The sequence below is a fragment of the Cyrtonyx montezumae genome, unplaced genomic scaffold (assembly GCF_038088225.1).
Source record: "Cyrtonyx montezumae isolate F1298 unplaced genomic scaffold, pur_monq_1.0 scaffold_0, whole genome shotgun sequence".
NCBI lineage: Eukaryota > Metazoa > Chordata > Aves > Galliformes > Odontophoridae > Cyrtonyx > Cyrtonyx montezumae.
The window spans coordinates 10327442-10349644 of NW_027071824.1; the positions used below are offsets into that span (position 1 = coordinate 10327442).

General features: G+C 38.1%; 1 protein-coding gene across 1 annotated transcript in view; it reads left to right on the top strand.

The window, feature by feature from the left end:
- The window catches only part of EML4 (EMAP like 4), a 146319-nt gene extending 125803 nt beyond the window's left edge, over nt 1-20516 (top strand). Inside the window, exons 16-24 of the mRNA XM_065753119.1 lie at nt 7-132; nt 246-377; nt 958-1025; nt 6245-6333; nt 7431-7528; nt 12658-12745; nt 14046-14144; nt 16822-16952; nt 17691-20516. Of these exons, the coding sequence (XP_065609191.1) occupies nt 7-132; nt 246-377; nt 958-1025; nt 6245-6333; nt 7431-7528; nt 12658-12745; nt 14046-14144; nt 16822-16952; nt 17691-18155 (1296 nt within the window). The 3' untranslated portion in view covers nt 18156-20516. The remainder of the gene's footprint in view (nt 1-6; nt 133-245; nt 378-957; nt 1026-6244; nt 6334-7430; nt 7529-12657; nt 12746-14045; nt 14145-16821; nt 16953-17690) is intronic.
- Nucleotides 20517-22203: the final 1687 nt, after the last annotated feature.

Below are 22203 nucleotides of genomic sequence, written 5' to 3' on the forward strand. Positions count from 1 at the left end.
TCCTAGGTTCCTGATCAGTATGGAACAATAAGAGCAGTTGCAGAAGGAAAAGCAGATCAATTTTTAGTGGGTACTTCACGAAACTTTGTTTTGCGTGGAACATTTAATGATGGCTTCCTAGTAGAAGTACAGGTAAGCAAAAATGATTTCTGGTACTATTACCCTAAAACTGTAGAAGTTTCCCTGGTTGTGTATTAATCTGAGACTTATTTTGTTCCTTATCAAATCACATGTGTTCTTTCCAGGGACATACAGATGAACTCTGGGGACTGGCATCACATCCCTTCAAAGACTTATTTTTAACTTGTGCTCAAGATAGGCAAGTTTGTATGTGGAACTCTGTGGACCACACACTGGAATGGACCAGGCTGCTAGATGTATGTCAACCCTTCAACATTAAATATAAAGCTGGAAAATAGGAAAAAGCATTCATTTTCTGAAGCATCCTTGTCCCTTGTGAATGAAAGAAGCAGAAATCTTGTAACTGAGGCACTGAAGAGCCATTTGAAAGCTTTTGATAAGCTTGACAAGGTTCTTCAGATGTTGTATATGTTGCAATCTGATTAGTGTTGTCAAATGCCATTCTAGTGATCGAGCTCAGAATGAAGTTCCAAATGCTTTCTGCTTGTTACAGTTCAACTTTTCAATTATTCAAACCATCTACAAAGGCTATAGTGCAGGTGTGAAAGGTTTGGCTTTAGAAGAAGTCCATCCTCGCTGTCAATTGTTCATATCATATTTTGGTTAATTCTGTCCTATTATCTAAGCAAACACATCTTTTTACTAAGAAACTCAGCTTTCTAGTTGCAAGAAGGTCGTGTAGTATATCAGTGATCCTTTAAAGGAAAATCTGTCTGCAAAGTAGTTTTTTTTACTGTTAGTTCGTGTTAGGTTTTTAAAGTTTCTTTGGAGGGTAAAGCAGGTGGGCAAATGACATGTCTGTGCCTCCCTACTTAGGAACCAGGGCACTGTGCTGATTTCCATCCCAGCGGAGCGGTGGTTGCGATAGGAACACACTCGGGACGGTAAGCAGGCATTGATTGAGTTACAAAGATCAGAAATTTGAAGGTTTACAAGAATCATAGTATCAAAATATCAGAGTATATATGTTTCTTGGTTTTTATTCTTCTGCGTGGAGTTAGCAAGTCTAAGAATTTGGGGAATGGGGCAGATCTTTCTTATGGGGTGCAGATGGAAACAGAAGGATTATTTGACTATTAGGCTGTTGTTTTTAGTTTTCTATTTTTTGAGCTACTCTTCCATGAAAGTCCCAGTCTTTCTTTGGCATTATGGGGTGGGTTTTTTTTTGTTTGTTTGTTTTTTGGTTTTTTGGTGCTGGGAGTATTATATATTTTAATTGTGTGTGTAACATCAGTTTGTAAGATAAGACAGGTACAGTACAGATCTTTATACTTTCCAAGTCAAATACACTTGCAGCCTTTTAGATTGACCTAGAGAGTCAAGTGAACAGGCTAGTATTCTGATTTCTTTTGTGTAAGGCAAATGTTGGCATTTCTGCTGTGAAGCGTTATTGAGCTGTTCATATTCATCCCAGAACTGTTGCTTATTTCAAAACTGTCAAAAGACAAGCCAGGACCTTTAATTCAGGCGTCTTTTTGTGGTGGAAAAAAATTGTCTCAATTCATATCCAAATTCTTTTTGGCTCAGTATCATCTCACTTGAAAGGAGTCCAGTGTGGTGGAGTTCTAGCAAGAATCAACTAAAAGAAAAAAAAAAAAGGATATTCATAGCATTAGAAAGGTTGGAGGAGCAGCTAAGAAATCTACTGACATTTTTATTCTATTTCTTACTCATAGATTAGTAAAACGACACATGCGAGAAAATTGTTTTCTGTTTTGTTTAATCTGCTTCCTGTATTTATTTTTTTTATACCTAACAACGTGCCTAAAAAGCATTTACAGTTTGACTTTAAAAGCTGTTCAGCATATGCAACAACCTTTAACTTTCCTGGAAAAATCTAGATGTTAAATATTTTTCAAGTTGTTTCTTTATCCAAGCTGATGGTACAATCTGCAGTAAATTCATTAGGTACAAACTCAGACTAGGAAATCTAGTGTACCCTGCTAAGAAAAATCTTATTTAGCTCTTGTACGTTTGATTTCCACATTGTCCCTTTCGATGTTTTCATCTCTTTCTAATTATAGCATTAAACTGATTTAGTGCTTCTACCTTCATTAAACAGAACAGAAGATATTGGAGTAATGAAACTTGAGATAGGGGAAAAGAAAAAGATCAAGCCATGTTGCTTGGTAGCTGCTAGGCATTTTTTGGAAATTACATCAAAGCTCAATCTAGGCAGATTGAGCAGTTGGAGCACTCAGTCTGGTGTTTGCTTTTGACTGCCTTTGTTGTTTGTTTTTGTACCCACAGCATTTAACATCACTTTTTCAATTCAGCACTTTTCAGTTTAAATTCATGTTACTCAAATTATTTTAGACAACCCCCTTGCACTGTATTGGGTAAATTTATGTCTTGCTTTTTTGGGAGGAGCTTTTGTTTGTTTGGTTGTAGGTGTTTTTTGGTTTGGGGTTTTTTATTTTTGTTTTTGTTCTTTATTTTTTACTGAGTTCTTACAATGAAGCAGTTACATTTTTACCATTCTATTTCTTTTGTTCTGAAATTACATGATTAGGGTTAGGTTTGAGACACAAATTATAGCCAATTGAAGTGGGGGACCTGGTAAGTATACACGTGGATGAGAAATAGGGAGTTGTGAATCAACAGAAAAGTTTAAGATTTTATTGACTAACTGCTGGCATCACATGATGCTTTTTGTGCCAGATAACCTGGTCTAGGGGAGTCATTTCCCAGAGGAATGGGGTTGCATGACAAATTTTGAGTACTATAGAAGAGGAGACTCAGATCTATATCAAGTTACTTAATAACTTTCTTGATTTGTGACTCAAAACGCATAAAGCAAATGTTATATTAGTCTAATTTGTTTAGGATTCAATAAATCCAAACTTTGGTGTATTATTGCAACTCTCGTGCTGCTTTGTTTCAAGTATTGAGATCAGCAAGGCAAGGATTAGAAATGGAGCACTGACAATGTTGGATTTTATGGCTGATCTTGTGTTTTTATCATACCAACACATCAAGGTTCTGGAGTAGCTTTCACATACCACTTCTCATGATGAGTATTTTAGTATCATTTTCCTGTTGGGACTGTCTGCAAATCATCTGCTGCAGGTTTTGTTCCCAATTCTTTAAATACCTGCTGCACGTCTGGTCTTCAGTGGTCAGTGACTAACCCTGGCATGGAGAGAACTAATATCTTCTTGTTGATGCTGTTGTTTGCTGAAAGTGTGGAGCTGAAGAAGCCAAAAGGGCTGGCAGTGGAAAATCTTTTCAGAAAACTGAGTTTTTTCCAAAGCACTGTACGGATAATTTTGCCATGCTGTCAGTGGCATTATTTGCAGGAAAGTAAAATATTCTTGTGACTAATAACGTAGAATATTTTGAGGGCTATTGCTACAACTACTCAAAAGCACTGCAGAAGAAAAAGACAAGCAACATTCATGTAAAAATATTTGCATTATTTAGAAAACTGAAGGCTTAAGGTCAAGGCCAGAAAGTCAGAGCTCCAAGGAGGTAGATCAGTCAACAGTTACTCAAACATAGACCAATTCAGCATTTGTAGTGGAATGAAGAAGCCTAAATGTCCCTGTTTGTTCATTTTTACAGTCAACATGCTGAACACTTTCTAGGTTTAAGATTCATTTTTTCAAGTACAACTGCAAAAACTGTAACTTTGGAATACTGTTTCCCTGGTGATTTTATCAGAAAAATTGTGTATTCACAGATGTAAATTGCCAGTAGTAAATGTTAGTGTCATAAGGATTGACTTTTGAAAAGAGTTGTCCATAGGGATTTTTTCTAATTAAATAATATTCTTCAGATAGGTTATCTATTAAAAAAAATTAAAAAAAAAAAAAAGGCAAGCAAGGGAATAGGGTAACAAGAAACATGAGAATATTGATAGCTCGTTCATATTTATATTAACTCACAATTCAAGCATGTTGCTTGCAATAATAATGGGGCAAAAATGGATACAAATCCTGCAGCATTATTTCAACTAATCTGCAGATCTAAAGTCAGGAGAGTTCACTTTTGAGCCTGATGTGGCATTTCCAGAGTCCACTACTATTTTCGTGTAGCATACCCTTGTGCTGGGAGGAAGATCCTCTCTCAAAATGCAGTCTGAAGGTGGACCCAGCTGTGGGCACTACAGAGCCTTTTTAGGGCATGCCAGTGAATTACATAGCTGCTAGACTGTAGTCATGGAGACACGCTTTCTTGCTGGCTTACTACAAGGTTTGTCACAGCTTTGGGTGAGCTTGGGTAATTGAAGGGAGTGCATTTGACTCCAGATTGCAGATGCACCAAGAAACAGCTGAACTAGATGTGACCAGCACTTACTTTTCTAAATTAATATCAAAATTGTCACGGTGCACTGACTGTTTCCATGGTCAGCTGTTAGCATATTTTGTTCAGGAGGAACTTGGGAGGAAGACCAGTGTCACAAAGTATTGTTTTTTAATGCCCTGTGAAAACTCACTGTGTACTCTTAAGACCTGCAGAAGTCTCATGTTTTATACCATCAAATACAACTTCTGTGCTTTCAGTACATTGGATTTGTTTGCGTGCTTTTCCAACCTTTGAATATATTTCATTTTCCATAATAATCATTAACAGGAGGGTTACCTACTTCAGGTAAGACCATCAAAGGAACTCCCTAAAGCACCAGCATCAGCGCCAGATGAGAGCCATGTTCCTGGTGCAGGAACATCACTGTCTTCATAGGGTATTTTGGCATTTTACTGAAGTATTTGACAGGGATAAAGGATTAGTGTTTGAACTGAATAGCAACTGTGACTTCTGTTGCATTCAGGTAACTTATAAGCTTCAGTATATAGACTGGAAGACATCAAAAGTCTGCATTTTGGCTCACAGCACTGAAAAACACCAAGTGTGGTTTCTGCTGCTGTCCATTGAGAACATATGAGCTGTTTTCCACTGGTTCCATCTGCCTTGCACACAGACTGCTCAACACTCAGTGCCATGTGGGACTGTTTTTTTCATGTGGATGTTTAATTTCTTTCTTTCGCGTGGTTCTCTAACCACAAGCTGTTTTTAAGCCCTCAGGACCAGCCCACTTTCCAGATGCCAAGCAGCTGGCTCTTAATCATCATAAACTGGAACCTCACCTCCATCCATAGAAAGCAGCCATGTATGCTGCTGTTCCTCAGGGCTCATTTTAGGCTATATAAGTTTGTTTTGGAGTTGCAGTATGCTTGTTCCCTCGAGTTTGCTGTCATACCCACAGTCTGAGCTTGCTGTTTGATCCTGGGCGCATAAACTTGGCCATTGTTTGAACGGTGGTGAGATTTGAAGTTCTAAACACAGAAATTAGATTGTGTTGACACCTTTTATTTATTTAACCATGATGAAATCTTCTGTTTTCATGACATGCGTGTGTATGTATATAAATATATTTAAAATTAACTTTTGTTATCTTTGTCTATCAAACATTTGCTGTTGTTATTAGGAGTTAGGCACTGTTGTGAGAGGATCTTGTTCTACTGATCTTATTCATTTTGCTGTCAGTTGTTTTTGGGCATCTATGAATTTTTTCAATGTGTCGTAGAGCTAATACTGCAGTATAAAAAAGTTACCATAAAATAACAAAAAATCCCAATTATAATATGTTTTGTGTGTAGGATGAGCATGAGAAGGATGAGAGTGGAAGTGTTTTTCACTCTGCCCCAGTTCTACTGTGTTTGTTGTTATTGTTCTTTACTTCTGCTTCGTACGATTTCAACAATCAAATTTCTATCAAAGCCATTATTCAGAATGGAGTGTCTGTGGTAGATTCAAAATTCAGCTGTAGCCTCAAGATTCAGGGTGTTAAGGTGCCAACACATTATCTACCCAGTGGCATGTTTATCAGCCAGAAGACACTTTGGTGATTATTTCAATGTTTAATGGAGGGGGGAAAAAAATTCAGCTGCATTTAAAATGTTATGTTTTTCAGTGAAAATTGTACTGTGAACCAGAAAAGCATTCTATTAAAAACAGATGTTTGCTGTGTAGCCTGAGGGCTAGCATGACAAGATGAAGCAAGTCAGTGATCATCGTTCTTTTGCTTGCTGCTTTGGTTTTGTTTGGGTTTTTTTTCTTTTTTTATCAGACATGATGCTCACTGGAATTCTCCTCTCTCTAGGTGGTTTGTTCTGGATGCAGAAACAAGGGATCTGGTCTCAATACACACTGATGGCAATGAGCAGCTCTCAGTGATGCGCTATTCAGTAGGTAGGCAGACTTGTGCATTCAGAATAATCATTGTGTTGTAGTTTCTGATAAATGGGACGTTTGAAAAGTGAAAAAAAATCTTATTTAAAATAGTTGGCATGTTAATAGAAGAGGAAAAGCTTCCTTATTAGTGTTTAGTCTACTCAGTTTATAAATAGCTTAGGATTTAAATAATATTTTAATGAACATTTCAGGTAATTTTTCAAGTTTATTATTTAACTTTATTATTATTTATTATTAAAGTTTAATATAAAACAAAAAAACTAGGTTTAGGTCTGTCTGAAACTCAGAGCTGTTTGTTAAGTATGTACTTTGTGATTACATGTACTCTGAATCAGTACTGAGCCTTTTCCCTTGGAGGTGACATGACAGATCAGCAGAGTCTGAATTGTCTGTTAAAACAGAGTAGAAGAAGAATCTCGTAAATCTGTTTCTGGTTTTCTTTTGGATAATATGCAATGTCAGTGAGTAAAATGCTCCTCTGCTGCTGCCACTTCTGCCAAGCACAGTAATTTCTTTCAAACTGCTGTTGTTCACCAACACTACAGAAGTATTTAATTGTGACTCATGGCAATCTTGACCACATTAACCTTTTTTTTTTTCAAATGGGAATAACACTGTTTAAAATACTACTCACAATGACTGAATGATCTGCTTGCTGTTTAGACCTGATTTAGAGCTGATTTACGTGCAGCCCACTCCACCCCCTCAAAAAAAAAAAAAAAAAAAAAAAAAAACACACCAAAAAACCACAAACCCTATATAAATTTGAAATAAATGCTGGTCTCTGCTTTTAGTAAAACACAAAACTCAAGCCTGCCTGCTGTCAATAATTTCCAGAAAATTAGTGCAATCTGAGGATTTGCACTTAATTAAAAAGAGCAGAGGTGAAAAAAATTCCCCCAAAAATATACTCTTGAAGTAAAAAGATACTGACTGAAAACCAGTACAATGAAAGCAGTTATGTATCCTTAAATACCACTTGTGAGCAATAGATTTATTGAGACAGTTTTCTTAGTGATGAATCTGAAATCACTAAAATTTGAAAAACAAACATTTTGTTAGTTTACTTCAAATATTTTAATTTTCTGTTGTAGATGGCACCTTACTTGCAGTTGGATCCCATGACAACTTTATTTACCTCTACATAGTAACAGAAAATGGAAGAAAGTATAGCAGACATGGAAAATGCACTGTAAGTTTTAAAGCAAATATAGTCAGTTGCTTTTGTATTTTGATGTTATATGCATACTGAGATGCTAAGCAGAGGAACAGAAAGAAAATGTCTAGGTTGGTGTTTTTCTGCTTCTAGTTTTGATTATACTTTCTACATCTTTTTCTGCACTTGGTTGATTTTAAACATCATCCTAATGTGTATTGCGACTGTTAGTTTTTAGGTGAACACCCTTGCACCAAATATGAATAATTTCTCAGTATATTAACTGTTCTTTGAAATGGGAAAATAACAGTAAGATACAGAAATGTCTTTTATTTAGATGCTGGAAGTCTTTCTGGGAAAATATTATACTTGTTTGGGGTTATTTTTTTGAAGACTCAATAGAATGGCTTGGGTTGGAAAGGACTTTAAAGACCATGTACTTCCAACCTGAGTGCCCCAGGCAGGGGCACTTGCCACTAGATCAGGTTGCTAAAAGCTCCCATGCAGTGTAACCTTGATGTGGCTTGGGATGAGGCATCCACAGCTTCTCTGGGCAACCTATTCTAGTGCCTCACTACCTTCTGAGTAAAGACTTTTAATATCTAATCTAAACCATACCTCTTTTAGTTTACGTCCATTACTCTTTATAATCATACCTTCTTTTAATTTATGGCCATTACCCTTTGTCCAGTAACTACACTCCCTCGTAAAGAGTCCCTCCCCAGCCTTCCCGTAGGCTTACTTTAGATAGTGGAAGACCACTATAAGGTCTCTGCAGTCTTCTCTTCTCCAGGTTGAACAACCCCAGCTCTCAGCCTGGATTGTGTTGGTTTAACAGGGCAAAGGGCAAGGTTTTACCATGACTGGGGCAATCCCAAACATGGATACGGGCTGGACAGAGAATGTATTGATAGCAGCCCTGAGAAGAAGAATTTGGGAATGTCAGTTGATGAAAAACTCAATATGAACAGGGAACTTGCAGCCCAGGAAGCCAACCATACTCTGAGCTGTATCAAAATAAGCATGTCCAGCAAGTTAGGGAGGTGATTGTCCCTCCTCTGGTCTACGCTGCCCTCATGAGACCTTACCTGTAGTACTGCATCTGGGTCTGGGACCCCCAGCACAAAAAGGACATGGGGCTGTTGGAGCAGGACCAAAGCAGGGCCATGAAGACAAGCTGGATGCCATGGCCCATCTCTTAAGCCCAGGTCCCTCCAGTGTGTCAACCATACCATGCTTGTTGGCATAGTTCTTGCATATCTCTATTGATAAAGTATTTCTTGGACCAACTTAGCATTAGATGATGCAATATCGTTAGAATATATATTTTTGGAGACTGCAAATAAGCACTATTTTCAGCTGATTTTTTTAATTGCAACATTTGGAATAACACCAATAAATTTCTGGCCCAGGATAAATAAATGCAAGTGTTGTGCAAGTAATGAAGTTTATTGTAGTCCTTACATTTACATGATGTTGTCCGCTGCTAGAAAGATTGTTTTCAAAAAAGGCATACATTTTTCCTTTTGTTTTCAGTTGTCTAACACCCTGGCTTTAGTTCAGCCTTCTCTCTAGGTTATTGGGAATATTTACATAATGAACATTTGATCCTCAGTGAGATTTTTAAATGATATAAAACTAGATTCACATATCAAACGTGATTGTTGTTTTTATTTTTTTAAAGAGTGCATCCACTGCTTGAAGCACTTCTCATGTGTTTATAATCAGTTGCATTTCTTTATTTTTCAAAATGAACGACCTTCTCAAGCTGTTTTCTTAATTTGAAAGTGGGTGTGAGAGGACCAAAAGCCTAAATTATGCTTTATTATACTTCTTTTGTTATCTTTGATACAAGATTCACAGTGGAACCTGCTGAGGGTGGGAAACAGCTGGTTGCTGGCAAGTCCTTTAGTACCACATGTGGTACCTATTTTTTAGGTACAAAAAATAAACTCACTCAAGGAGTTCTAATCTTAAAACACATAATATTTAGCTTGCAAAATGTCCATCTAAGTGTCCAAGTTCTTTAAAGAAGTATGAGATCATTTATTTATGTATATCTTGTGTATTGCTTTCAAGAGAGAGCATATTGTAATTTAAACCAGCATCAACTGGTATTTGGGCTCTTGTCCTTTTGTTGTAGGACAGTATTTCAGAGAGTGATTAGTTTGCAGATAATTCTGCTTTACTTCAGCAACAAATCTGTTTATAATGGCCTCATAATTTCAAATCAGCTGGGAATATTGGTCAACTACCAGTTTTTAGTGCACTGAGGATACTGAAGCTGTGCTAAAACACTAACACCCTGTTGGAAAGTATTTCTCTCCTTCCCTATTCTTTTTGCCCTCATGTACCCCAAGACATTTTCAGATATGCAGCTTCTCCTTATATGTCTGTCTATCTGCCTTGGCTGAAGGCAGGTAACATGGGCTGTAAAAACTGAGGTGGGAGAAACAAGCATTAATATACTCAGGCATGAACAAGAGTTTGTTTCAGCGCTGTTTTCTGTTAACTGTTCTTTTTCAGCCTGAGCATGTAGAAGCCAAAATTAGCAGCCTGCTTTCTGTTGGGGCTGAGCTGCTCTGACCCTTCCAGACCAAGTGGATGGCAGCAGCCTGAGACCTGACCGACTGCTTTGCAGGGATGCTGGTTGCCAAAACCAGCTTGATGTGATACAGGGAGGCACCCAGGAGTGCTTAGGACCTAGGGCATTCCTGGCGAGGGTTCGGGTACTGGCACTGCATCCTTTTGGCATTTCTCTGTCATCCAGTAGCCTCACGAGTGACCTCCAAGTAGTATGAGTCAGTCCTCCTGCTAGTCAACTTCTGGTTGTTTCTTCCAACTTGAAAATAGTTTGAATACTTTCAGAAGGATTTTATCTACTGAACCAGCATCAGCCTGTGTACAAGGGCTATATTCCCAGTGTTACATTCAAATCTTCTTTCAGTCACAGTAAAGCTTTCTGGGGTTCCTGCAGAGGCATGGCTGTGTCCTGTAGCAGTGAGCGGTGGCAATGACTGTGATCAGAAGGAATTCCAGATTAGCTGAAACGAGTGCTTTGGCTTGTGCAGCTGTTTTTCAAGGGCTCCAGCTATGCAGACAGCAACGTGGAGTTATGGGCTAGGTTTTGAACTTCCTATGTGTCAGCAGCTCAAAGCTAGCCATTTCTATTTGCCTTACAGCAGAGCTATTTGTTAGCAGAGGAGGAGCAAGTGCTCTGCATTTACCAAGAGGGCTGTGGGCTGGAAGCCGTGTGATCAGCCTCACTGAAGTATTTGATGCACTAAGCTTAACCTGAATAAATGCCCACCCTGTAGGCTATGGGCACTTTGACTCTTGTGCCATCGAAGTCCGAAACTGATAAACGTTTCCAGTGAAGGAGAGGGTTTCCATGTGGTCAAATTGCTTTACTAGCCAGAGATAATGTGAGCGATTGTTTTCATTGTATGTTAAGGTACAGAAAAGTAAAGCATTGCTTTATCAGTGGTAGCTACTGAAGATTTTTAATAGAAATTTGGATTATTATTCTTAAAAATTAGTAACAGCATTAGGTTCCGACTCATCATGCAGGGATCACTTGCTCAAAGGGATTTTCCAGCATGGAGCCCCCTGGCCAATTGCATTGCTCTCTTCCCACCACCCCTAGGAATTTTAACAGCTGCCAAATGTCTGGCAGGATTTAGTAAATGACTGACCAATTTTTTTCCATCTTGGAGTTAGCTTGCAAATTTGAAGCCTTGGAAAATAAGAGGGGGAAAGAATCCTGGCCAGTACTGCATTTATTTTTTTGTCAAAATACCAAGTTTGCCTGTTGATATAATATATCCTACCCGTGACTGGAGTGTAGTTATATCAATACACACAAACTAGTTCTTAAATAAATCTTAAAGGATAAGCTTTCTCTTAAGTGTTTTTGGAGCCTCTCACAGATGACCTAGTGTCAGGCAGACAGAGCAGGTTGTATTTCCACACGTAACTGTGGGAGCGGTCAACATCTCTTGTGTCTTGCTGAAAAAGAGGTTGACATGGCAGCTGGACCAGCTCATGCTCCAGTGTGGCCCTGTGGGACCCTCAGGGACAGGCAGTGCCAAGTGACCTTGAAGGAGCTGAGTGGCAATGTCTTCCTGATGAATAAGGGAGGAGAATGGACAGCTGTCTGTCATGGAGATGGCACACTGCTGCCCAGCAGGTGGTTGGTAAAGGAAAAAATGAGCAGTCTTACCTGGGGGAGGGGAGCAGAAAGAAGAAACAGAAGGGTAGAAGAAGAGAAGAATAAAATGGATGTCGTTTCTACAGATAAATTATTTTTTACCCTTTGCAAACATGCAGCTTCTCTGGAGACTGTTGTCTTTATTCTTAGTATTAGTTCTGTTAGCAAAAATAATAATAATAATAATAATGCTGGAGTAAAACATTCTACCCAGACACATTTACTTTCTTCTGCAGCACCAAAAATGGGTATTTAGTGCTTAATATGTTATTAGTAACTGCAATTAGGAAAAGGTGTTTTTATTAGTCTGAGTGACCTGTGTAGTACAGGGAGGATTCTATTTGGAACAGCCATTAATTAATATGTGTGCAGTGTAAGACACTGCAGAAGCTTTCAAAAGGATTGTAGAGGTTTTCTTATAAAGGTTCCTTATCTTGCAGTTTTAAATGGTGGTTGTTAATCAAAGTATCCTAAGTTTTTAAGATAAGCAAAGAGAGAAATAATCTTGATGTAGATGCATGTGTTTGAAAATATTTTGAATGGATACTGAAATAAAGTGTTCTGATGAGATCCAAAAGTGATCGTTCGCAAGTGAACTTGCCTTTCTCAATTAATCACGGTGTATGTTTTCTTAATGCAAGTACAAATGTGAGCTCGTCAGTATTTTAGCAGTGTACCTTCTCGGAGTAAATCAAGCTGTGGTCCGGGCGGGACGACAGTGTTTACCCGTGAGGAATCCACCGTGCCGTGGGGAGGCAGGGTGCCCAGCTGCGTGTGTCTGGCTGCTAGTGAGCGTGGCTCTGAGCAGTAAGCAGCCTTTAAAAGGAGTGCAAGTAGCTGAGAGTGGGTGGGGAAGTGATTTTTCCTGCTAACTGTCCCCTCTGTAGATGCAACTTCTGCTGCTATTTTATTTAAAATGTGTGTTTCACGCTGATGTTAATGTGTTCTTCCTTAGGGACATTCCAGCTATATTACACACCTTGATTGGTCCCCAGACAACAAGTATATAATGTCAAACTCAGGAGACTATGAAATATTATACTGTAAGTATGACGAGAAATACACTGGAAACAGAAACATGTATTAACTATCACAATATTTAGAAGAATGTGTTTGATCGAGGCTGTGCAATATGCTCGCTGACTAATTTGAACTCTTGTAACCTGATATCTTGATGTTATTCAGAGCTGTGTGTTACCTAATGGCAATGCCAAATATAGCTTACTTCTTTACAAGGTCATAAATCAAGTTAACAGCTTAGAATTTACAGAACAAGTGGTGCTACGTTTTGATGTTGGCTCAAATTTCCATAGATTGAAAATAATATATATAGTTGTCTAATTTGTGTCAACAGTACCGGTTATTTTGGGGGTATAAAATCAGCAGGTCTGTGCCTCTGTTCTGTTCTGCTTTGTTGTTTTTTTTTGTTTGCTAGTTAACTGGTGATGTTGAAAACTGAGCAAAGCAATAATATTACTCTAATGAATTAATTATAATCTTGTTTTCACATTTGTCTTTTTTTATATATGAAAATATGAATTTAGTATATAGTTGTTACACTACGTGTTCAACTTGCGTAGTATCTATCAGTCTACACTATTTTTTTATATTCTTCATATAGTTCTAGTGAGGAAAAAAAAGGACTATAATTCTGTTGCTGCATAAACAAGAAGAGCCAGAAGTTTAAATATCTGGCATGTTAACATGTTCTTTCTTCTTGGGGTTCAAATCTGGATCATGCTGTATCTGATTGTACCAAAAGAAAATGTTGGTGATTATAACTGCCTGCACAGGCAAGTAAAGAGCTATGACCCATTAGCATTGGGCTGGTTTATTGAAAGACAGATGTTCTGCTGGGAAGCAATCTTTCCTTTCTAAATCAAGTTGAAAAGCTCTCCAAGCCTCTTCTGGCAGCTGTGGCAGTAGTTATTCACCATTTTAAAAGCAGAGCTTCCTGAATGGTTGACTGTTTTTTAGAATATCCATCAAGTTGGTAGGAAGGAGATATTTGGCTATTACATTAAAGCATTTATTGCATTAAAGCATTTTGTAGACTATTCTACAGTAGCAATGGACTCGAACTGCAGGTAAGTGCATTTGAGGCATGCTAACCTGAAAATGGAAATGAAAATTAAATGAGGCTCCTAGATACTGGGCAAAGTGTCAAGTGTCTAGAACTAGATAAAAGATGTATGTACTGGTGTGTCTTTGCCTCTGCAGTGCAATTCCAAGTTGATCTTAAGATCTGTTTTGTTACTGTCTCCCATAATTTTAGCATCTTCAAAGGGTGCTTGCATTTATGTGAGGCTATATGCTGTAACTCATAATTCACTTTTATTACAGGGGACATTCCAAGTGGCTGCAAGTTAATCAGGAATCGTTCTGACTGTAAAGATATAGATTGGACAACATACACTTGTGTGCTAGGCTTTCAAGTGTTCGGTAAGCATAATTTAATGTTCTTTGAAGCTACTCGATGCTTTTGAGATTTCTTTTTGGGGTGGAGGGGCCAAAGAGACTGACTATTGTACTTGCCTATGATACAGAGCACTGGATAGTTAGCACTTCAAAAAAGGTACACACTGACATTTATCAATGCTTGCTGAACATTTATGGAGACCAAACACTGGATGTAAATAAGCACAGTGAGACAGTGGGTCATGCATTTCAGCAGTAGTGACAGCAGCGGTGGGTCATGCAGGCTCTTGTTCATCACTGGTGAAAATACATAGCTAGCGGTGGTGGCTGTATTAAAAAGGAGTGTTTTGTAGCTGAGAATTTTCTCTATCAAATAGCATTCTTACGCTATTTGTATCTGTTGTATTTGTCATGGAAATAAGTAGGAGGCATTACTTTCGGAGCAACCTATGTATTTAAACTTATTAGCCAAAATTTATCATGCTTTAGTTTTGTATTGTCTGGTGGTTTGACACCCTTTTCAGAATCATATAACTGTGGCTTGGTCCCAGACTAAGGCAAGAATTTTCCCATTAAATCAGACAGTGCAGTTACTTGCTGCTGGCTTTGAAGCTACAGTGAGCTGGCTCAGGTGTCCAAAAAACCTGTGGGCCGTTCACCTTGATGTTCAGGAGAGAGGGCTAAGTTTATGGGATTTAGGCTTTCAGGCGCATGTGTTTTACAGATTCAGCTCTGTGGATGATGTTTGTAAGCACAGACATTTCACAGTTGTTGGCAGAAGAATGAGGATGGAAGCACACAGTGGGGATGAGAATAGCATCACTCCATTTTGGCTCTTGATGCTACTGTAGTGACTTAGTGGTATCCTCAGTCTGCACCCCAAGCACTTGAATTCACTCTCTTGTTTACTGCACATTTTCCACTTTTCTCTGAGCAGAATCTTTTTCGAGTCTTACTTTTGGCCAGAATACTTTATTAAAATTGAAGAATAGTTGTTAAAGTCCTGTTATCACAGTGTTGTTTTTATTTATTTATTTATTTAAAATTTATTAAAAACTCAGAACTTGGTCACTTTAATGCCTTGGTTTCCCGTGCTTTCCAGCTGCACTGAAAGCAATCTCTGCTTTATTGCATTAAAAGATTGTCTGACATTTAGAACTGCTCAAGGAAATTTTGAACACAAAAAAGATATTTAATAAGAGACACAGTCTTGAATATTAGTCTTTTTAATCTCAAATTAAAAAGAAGTGGAAATAGCATAGCTGTTTAATGTGGTCTGACTTATATGTTAGCTGAAACTTCAGGAAACTTCAGGAAACTGATTTGAAGTTCATTTATTCCTCCCATCTGATGACAGTTATTTTATATAAGAAACATAGGAAAAGCTTAAAAATAATTCATTTTGAGCTACTTGGAAATTGTTTAATATATTTTTCGGTTTGAATTCATTGGTGCAAGAGTACTAAAATGTTTCTGAATGCCTTCCATAGCATTTCATGTCTTTGGTGAATAATATACCATGTAGTCTGTTGGCACTGCAATGAATGTGTTAAGTTGCCTTTGTTATTCATCAGATAAAGTTCTCACTTCACCCACTGAAGAACAGGGAGGGAGGAACAGCTTTTAAGTTAAATGGGTTATTTTGCCATTTTGCTTAAAAAGAAGAAAATGTAGGAGTTTGAAAAAGGTAAGGTAGTGCTATGTCTGAGATTTGTGCTGTGTAAGGTAGTCAACAGCATTTGCTTTTTATTCCACCAAAGCCAGTGATTATGAGGAAGTGAAGGTTTTTTTTCATATCTTATGATGGATATCTCTCAGTAAATCAGACACAAAATTCTTCTTGAAGTGGAAAAAACTGAAGTGAAAAAATCCTCAAAGCTCTCAGGTTAATAAAAAAAAAAAAGTAATAATCTCAGCTACAAAATCTGTCACCTTTGACATAAGTTTCTATTTTACAATACATTGTTTACCTTTCTTTCAGCTTTTCTCACAGAGTCAATCATCACTTTTCTTATGGTTATCTCTGAGGTCTTTATTTTTGTTCAAACTCTACAGCCTCTCCCCTCCCCAAATTGTTCATCCAACTGCTTTTCATCCAAGCAGTGTTGTTATTCTTTTGTCTAGACATATCAGTGTCTTATTTTTTTACTTAAAAGCATATTGAATTGTACTTAAGCAGCTGACAGCACTTTCATCTATGAAACTTGTACAGTCTGGGTTTCTGTGTAAAGTATCATCAATCATCTCTGTTGAATCGTGCAAACATTAAAAATTGCAACAACAAAAAAACAACCTCTGAATAACGTACAGTACTTTGGCTTGTTCTGTACTTCAGCAGCAGTCTTGCTTTTAAAAATGTTCATGTGTAAATCAGTGCTAATTTAAGAGTTGCCAGTCGAAGAAACAAACTTAATCATAAAATCAGCCTTAGGCAAAGCTGAGGTTTTCATCAGCAAATAGGTTGAGCCCAAGGGGCTATCCTGGCCAAGGCTGAGGGCTCAGGGGTAAAAGGGACTGTGGGAGAACAGCATTAGATTGACAATGAGAACAACATTTAATTCAACACCTGCTCCGTTTTCTAATTGAATTTCTTGTTGTTTTTTTTTTTTTCTCTTGTTGTGCTTGTCTGTCACAATTATATAGATTTTATTTTTGTTTGATAAATATCTGCTATCCAAATGTCTGCACTGCTCTCTCCTAGGAGTATGGCCTGAAGGATCAGATGGGACAGACATAAATGCTCTTGTCAGATCCCATAATCGAAAAGTGATAGCAGTTGCTGATGATTTTTGTAAGGTCCATCTCTTTCAATATCCCTGTTCTAAGCCAAAGGTAAGTCTAGACCAGTCTGATCTTATGTGTATGTTTGCACTATATGAAGCTTTCCTTGCCAAACACCTGCTTCTGGCCTGGTTGTTTTGGAACCTGGCAATCAAATTTAAAAGAACAACACTAGGGACAAAAGCATGGTTTTACCCATTAACTTAATAGTTGGTACAAAAGATTATATGACTTTTTTATGATATATGAAATTACTTATATTTATATAGAGAAATATATTTATATAGTGAAGTAGCCATAGTTATCCTTAAGTTCTGGAGCAGAAGCTTGATATATTCTGTTCAAAGGCCTTAAAATCATAGAATGGTTAAGGTTGGAGAAGACCTCTAAGGTTATTTAGACCAATCATCAACCTACCACCGATAGTATCCACTAAACCTTGTCCCTAGGTGACTTGTCTTACATGTTCCTCAAACACCTCCAGGGATGGTGACTCCACCACCTCCCTGGGCAGCCTGTTCCTGTGCCCAGCTACTCTTTCTGAGAAATTTTTCCTAATACCTGACCTGATCCAACCTTGGTGTCAAAACCATTACCTTTCACATAATCTAAATTTGTCCTGAGTTGAGAGCATTCAGAAGAGAGGATGTGCTGTGTGGGAAAATCTAATTATAAATTGGTACTTTTATATGTGAATGAAGGGCTGAACAATAATATTAACTTAAGATTTCAGTATCCTGTGTTCTTGTAATCGAATGTGTGATTTGTCTTTCCTGCTTATTTTAATAGGCCCCAAGTCACAAATACAGTGCTCACAGTAGTCATGTGACAAACGTCAGCTTTACTCATAGCGATAGTCACTTGATCTCAACTGGAGGGAAAGACATGAGTATTATTCAATGGAAACTTGTGGAGAAGATAACTCTACCACAAAATGACATTGTCGTAGACATCGGTGCAACCAAAGTGCCCATCACTGCCAGTGAGAATGCTGTACAGTCTCCTGCTCCCCTCCCACAGCCTTTTAACGAAATGAACCAAACTGAAAGCGTAACTGGCAGCTCTCCAGCATCCCTGGAGAGCAACTTGGAGCAGTCTGTGGAGGCCAGTGAGGAGCAGAGCGAGGAGCAAAGTGATGGGAGCAGCCTGGACCCCACTGAGCCAGGCTATGAGGAGCCCTCCAACGAGACAAGTGAGGAGCACAGCGAGTCCACGGTCACTGAGGAGCAGCAGGAGATCTCGCCAGAGTCATAACACTCCCAGCTCAGATGGTTGTTATTTTCCCTTGGTGTGCGTGCTTTCATTACAGGGTGAGGGTTCAAATAGGCAAAAGTAGCTGAGATTCATGACCACTCCAGCTTTTTGAGTTTCGGTGAGATTTTTAGTCTGAGCTTCAGTTCAATACGTGGAACCATCCCAAGGGCCTGGCTTCGATGGTTTATATCAAGATCTGGTCTAAGTTAGTAGTGGACATTATCATAGATCCATTGTAGTTCTGAAATTGCTGTTAGGAAGTGGGATGAAAGATATACTGGAAAAAAAAAAGGTTAGCTCTAAGAATTAGCTGAGATAGACCACCTTACCTATGTGAAAGGGCTTTCTGAAAGAACTAAGCTGATGGGAAGCACTGAGCAATTCCAGCTGAGGAGTTACCATGCTGCTTTTTCTAGGTGCGAAGACAAACAGAAACCAAAAAGCTCTTGGTAGGGCTGTTTTCCTTTGTTTTTTCTTAATGAGAAAAATTGAGGAAAAGCAATGTAATGATGCCACGTGTATGGCAATGCCTTCTTGATCTAACACATATGCAATTTTCTAACACTACTAATTCCTAGTGGAGTCTGGACATGCTCACAGTTGGTCTGCCCTGGGTGCTGCTAGTTCTAAGGCAAATCCTATTGAGGAATGGTGTCGGCTGTTCCATTTTTATAGGCTACTTAAAAATAGACTAACCAAATATTGGTGTTTTTCACTTTTCATGACCTGAAAGTTGATTTAAACAGTAGGATCTAATTGTCTCTTTGCAGAATTGCATGCCTAGAGAGTCTTTACAGTGACATTGATGGCAAAGAAATGCGCAACAAGAACACAAGTCAGATGGGCTCCAGAGTTAAACTTTAAGCCTTCAAGCAGAACTTGCTCCATCCGTAGTAGAAAAAAAAAAATACAGTTAAATTATTAAATTGGTGCTTGGGATTAGTATATTAAGTTGGTAATTTTTTTTCTTAATTTTTAGAGATAATTGTAAGAATCATTAAACTGCAATCTTTCATTTCTTTTTTTTTTTTTACTCCAGTTCCTTTAGCAATGGTGATATAAGCATACAGCAATTTAGATGATGTGATGTTTTTTGTGTTTTTTTGTTTGTTTTGTTTTCAGACTTGCTGATCTATTTTGTGACTTTTTTTTTCCCACCCCTACTCCCTTACCACCTCTCTCTCCCCAGGTTGCTCTAAGCCATGCAGCTCTCATGTGGCTATACCTGGCCAGTTACGGGATATTTTTGGCATTTGTTATGCATTTGGAAATCAGTTTTTTTTAATGAAGTTTGTCAGATAGCTACCGTTTTTTCTTAAGTGCATACGTTTCCTATTTTAAAAAGATATAGTTTTACTGACAGATATCCATTTCCTATGTACTTGTTTATATTTTGATTACATAGAATTTTCTTTTTTAACTTGCTGCATTGTGCTGGTATTTTAGTTCTTAGTTAGAATATCATGTTTAGATACTTTGGATGAGTTCATAAGTCTTAATTGTGCAAGCGTTTACGTGATTGTGCCATTCCAAAGTGCATCAAAACTGTCATTCCCTTACTAGTATCTTCTCAGGAGAAATGCTACAGATCAGGTATTTAGTCATCATTTGGAAAGATTAAAAACAAATGGACTCCCAAAGGACATTTAGAACATTTATATATAAAATATATAAATATATATATACACACATATATATATTAAAAAATATATCCTCTTGTTTACAACAGTTCCAGAAAACCTCAAAGTAGTTCCCTTCGGATGGAGGGAGAAATGAATTCCAAGCAACCCATCTGTTTAAACTGTGCTCTGTACATAGTGTTTTACTGGAGAGCTCTAGTATGCCTAACTTACAGATTTGCCAAATAGCAGCAATGGAAGATAAATATCAGCTTATCAAAATGTATGGTTCCAAAGGAGAAGTATGCCGTAGGTTTAGAAAATAATCCTAGTAAAGGAAAAAGCATTTTAGAGCTAATGAGGCACAGAGCTCTCTTTCATTTTTATGAACTCCACGTAAGCAACACATTTCATTTGGAACATCTGTCACCTGGGGTTGCCATGTAAAGTGAGAGTTACATAGTTGTGATATTCTTGTGTTTGTAGTTCAGAAGACTCTACTAATATGCAAAAAGCCTTACAGCTTTCAATTGCTGGCAACTACTGTTTAACAAATAATTAAATCTGTGATAATGGATGGAAATGGGTGGGATTATGTAACAGTAGATGTTTTAGAAAAATAATTGTGAATGAATTAAGAGTGTTTCATGTGAAGATGTTTGAGCCATTTCTATCTATCATGCATTCCTGTCTCAAGGCAGAAAATTTTGAAGATTAAAAAAAAATAAAGTAATCAAAAGAATGTGTTGCAGTTTATTTTTCATATCTGTCCAGGCTCCTTCTGTGTACAGTGTGCATGTTATGGTCACATTTCTGATGTCTGGGTCTATTGTTTTAGAAGACAAGGAAAAGGACCTCATTTTGCTTATGCTTTCTTGATGATTTTCTAAAAAGTAAGTTTGTTCAGCATCATGAGTGATGGCTGACACTTCTAAATATTCTTAGCTCTTATCTTTCAAATGTTTTAGTGGGCATTGTGGGATTACAAGTGTCAGTCCTGGTGTGTACTGCTGTCTTACCTTCCTGTTTACTTGCTTCTGCAAATCATGTGAAAAGTAAAGGGTTATTTTTGAAATAATGCATTAAATATCGTGATGCTTCCACTTTGCTGGTGGTCTCTGTCTAGTTGCAGACAAAGAAGGTCACGGTATCATTTGATACGGAAGGGACCCTTAAAGGCCACCTTATCCAACTCCCCTGCAATGAACAAGGGCACCTGCAGCTCGAACAGATGCTCAGAGCACCCTGATCAGCCTGATCTTGAGCATCTCCTAGGATGGGCATCCACCTACTCTCTGGGCAACCTGTGCCAGTGCCTTACCACCCTTATCATAAAAATAATTCTTCTTTATATCCAATCAAAATCAATCCCCTCTTTTAGTTTAGTTTGAAACCATCTCCCCTTGTCCTCTATCAAGGGTCACAATATGCTGCAGTTTCTTAAAATATTCTCTGTGAATGATTCTGTCTAAGACTTTGAGTCTTATTACTTGCAGCTGGTTCCTGTCATTTGCAAAAGGAGGTTGAGGTGGAGAAAGAAAGACAAATTCAGTCAAGATAGCCAAATACTTTATGTTTACCCTTGTTTAAAAAGCAAGCAAGCAAACAAACAAACAAAAAAATCTCTGCTACCTCCTGAGTTTGATTGGGAACCTCAATGACTCTTCTTTTCCATCAATTTATGTAGCTGTTCTAAACTGGAGCAACAAGCAGATGTCTTAAGGTCATGCTATGCTGTTTCCAGCACACCCACAACATCACGTACCACTGGAGTGAGGGCAGTTGTGCAGTGGCATGCTCTTCCTGACTCTGCTCCCTTTCTGTCCAAATTCAGCACAAGGTTTTGCTGCTTTTCCTGGACTGCTCAGTAAATTGGGAAGCAGCCTTCCACGTGGTGGGAGCCAGATATGGCTCCAAGTGCCTGCTTGCATGGGACAGCAGCTTCTGCTGCCAGTTCAGGCAGCTTGTAACGGTGATGGTATTTGTCACATGGAGCTGAAGTTCATGGTGGAGGCTACACTGAAGACAAAAAATATAGCATCTCATAAAACATGACTGAAACCAGGCTCTGTATTAAAATGTTGTTTTAATTTGCATAATGAAATAACAATGTTAGGAAATGTCCTGCATATGGATCCTTATGATATGCATCAATATCAGATGCATCGTATGAGAAGTGATATTAATTGGGTTGTACATATAAAGGGATATGGATATGATGACATATTATGTGGGGGGCTTTTTCCATCCATGGAAGTTCCAGTAAGGAAGAAACTATGACTGTAGGTGGGTGATGGGAAGCCAGGCATTTCTTATGTTTGATCTTCCTGTAATTGTCATTTTAATTGCAAGTTCTTGCATATAATGTGTGCTAACTTCTAGCTTCTTGGCTTTATTTAATCATCCCTAGAATGCATAGATTGTGGCTT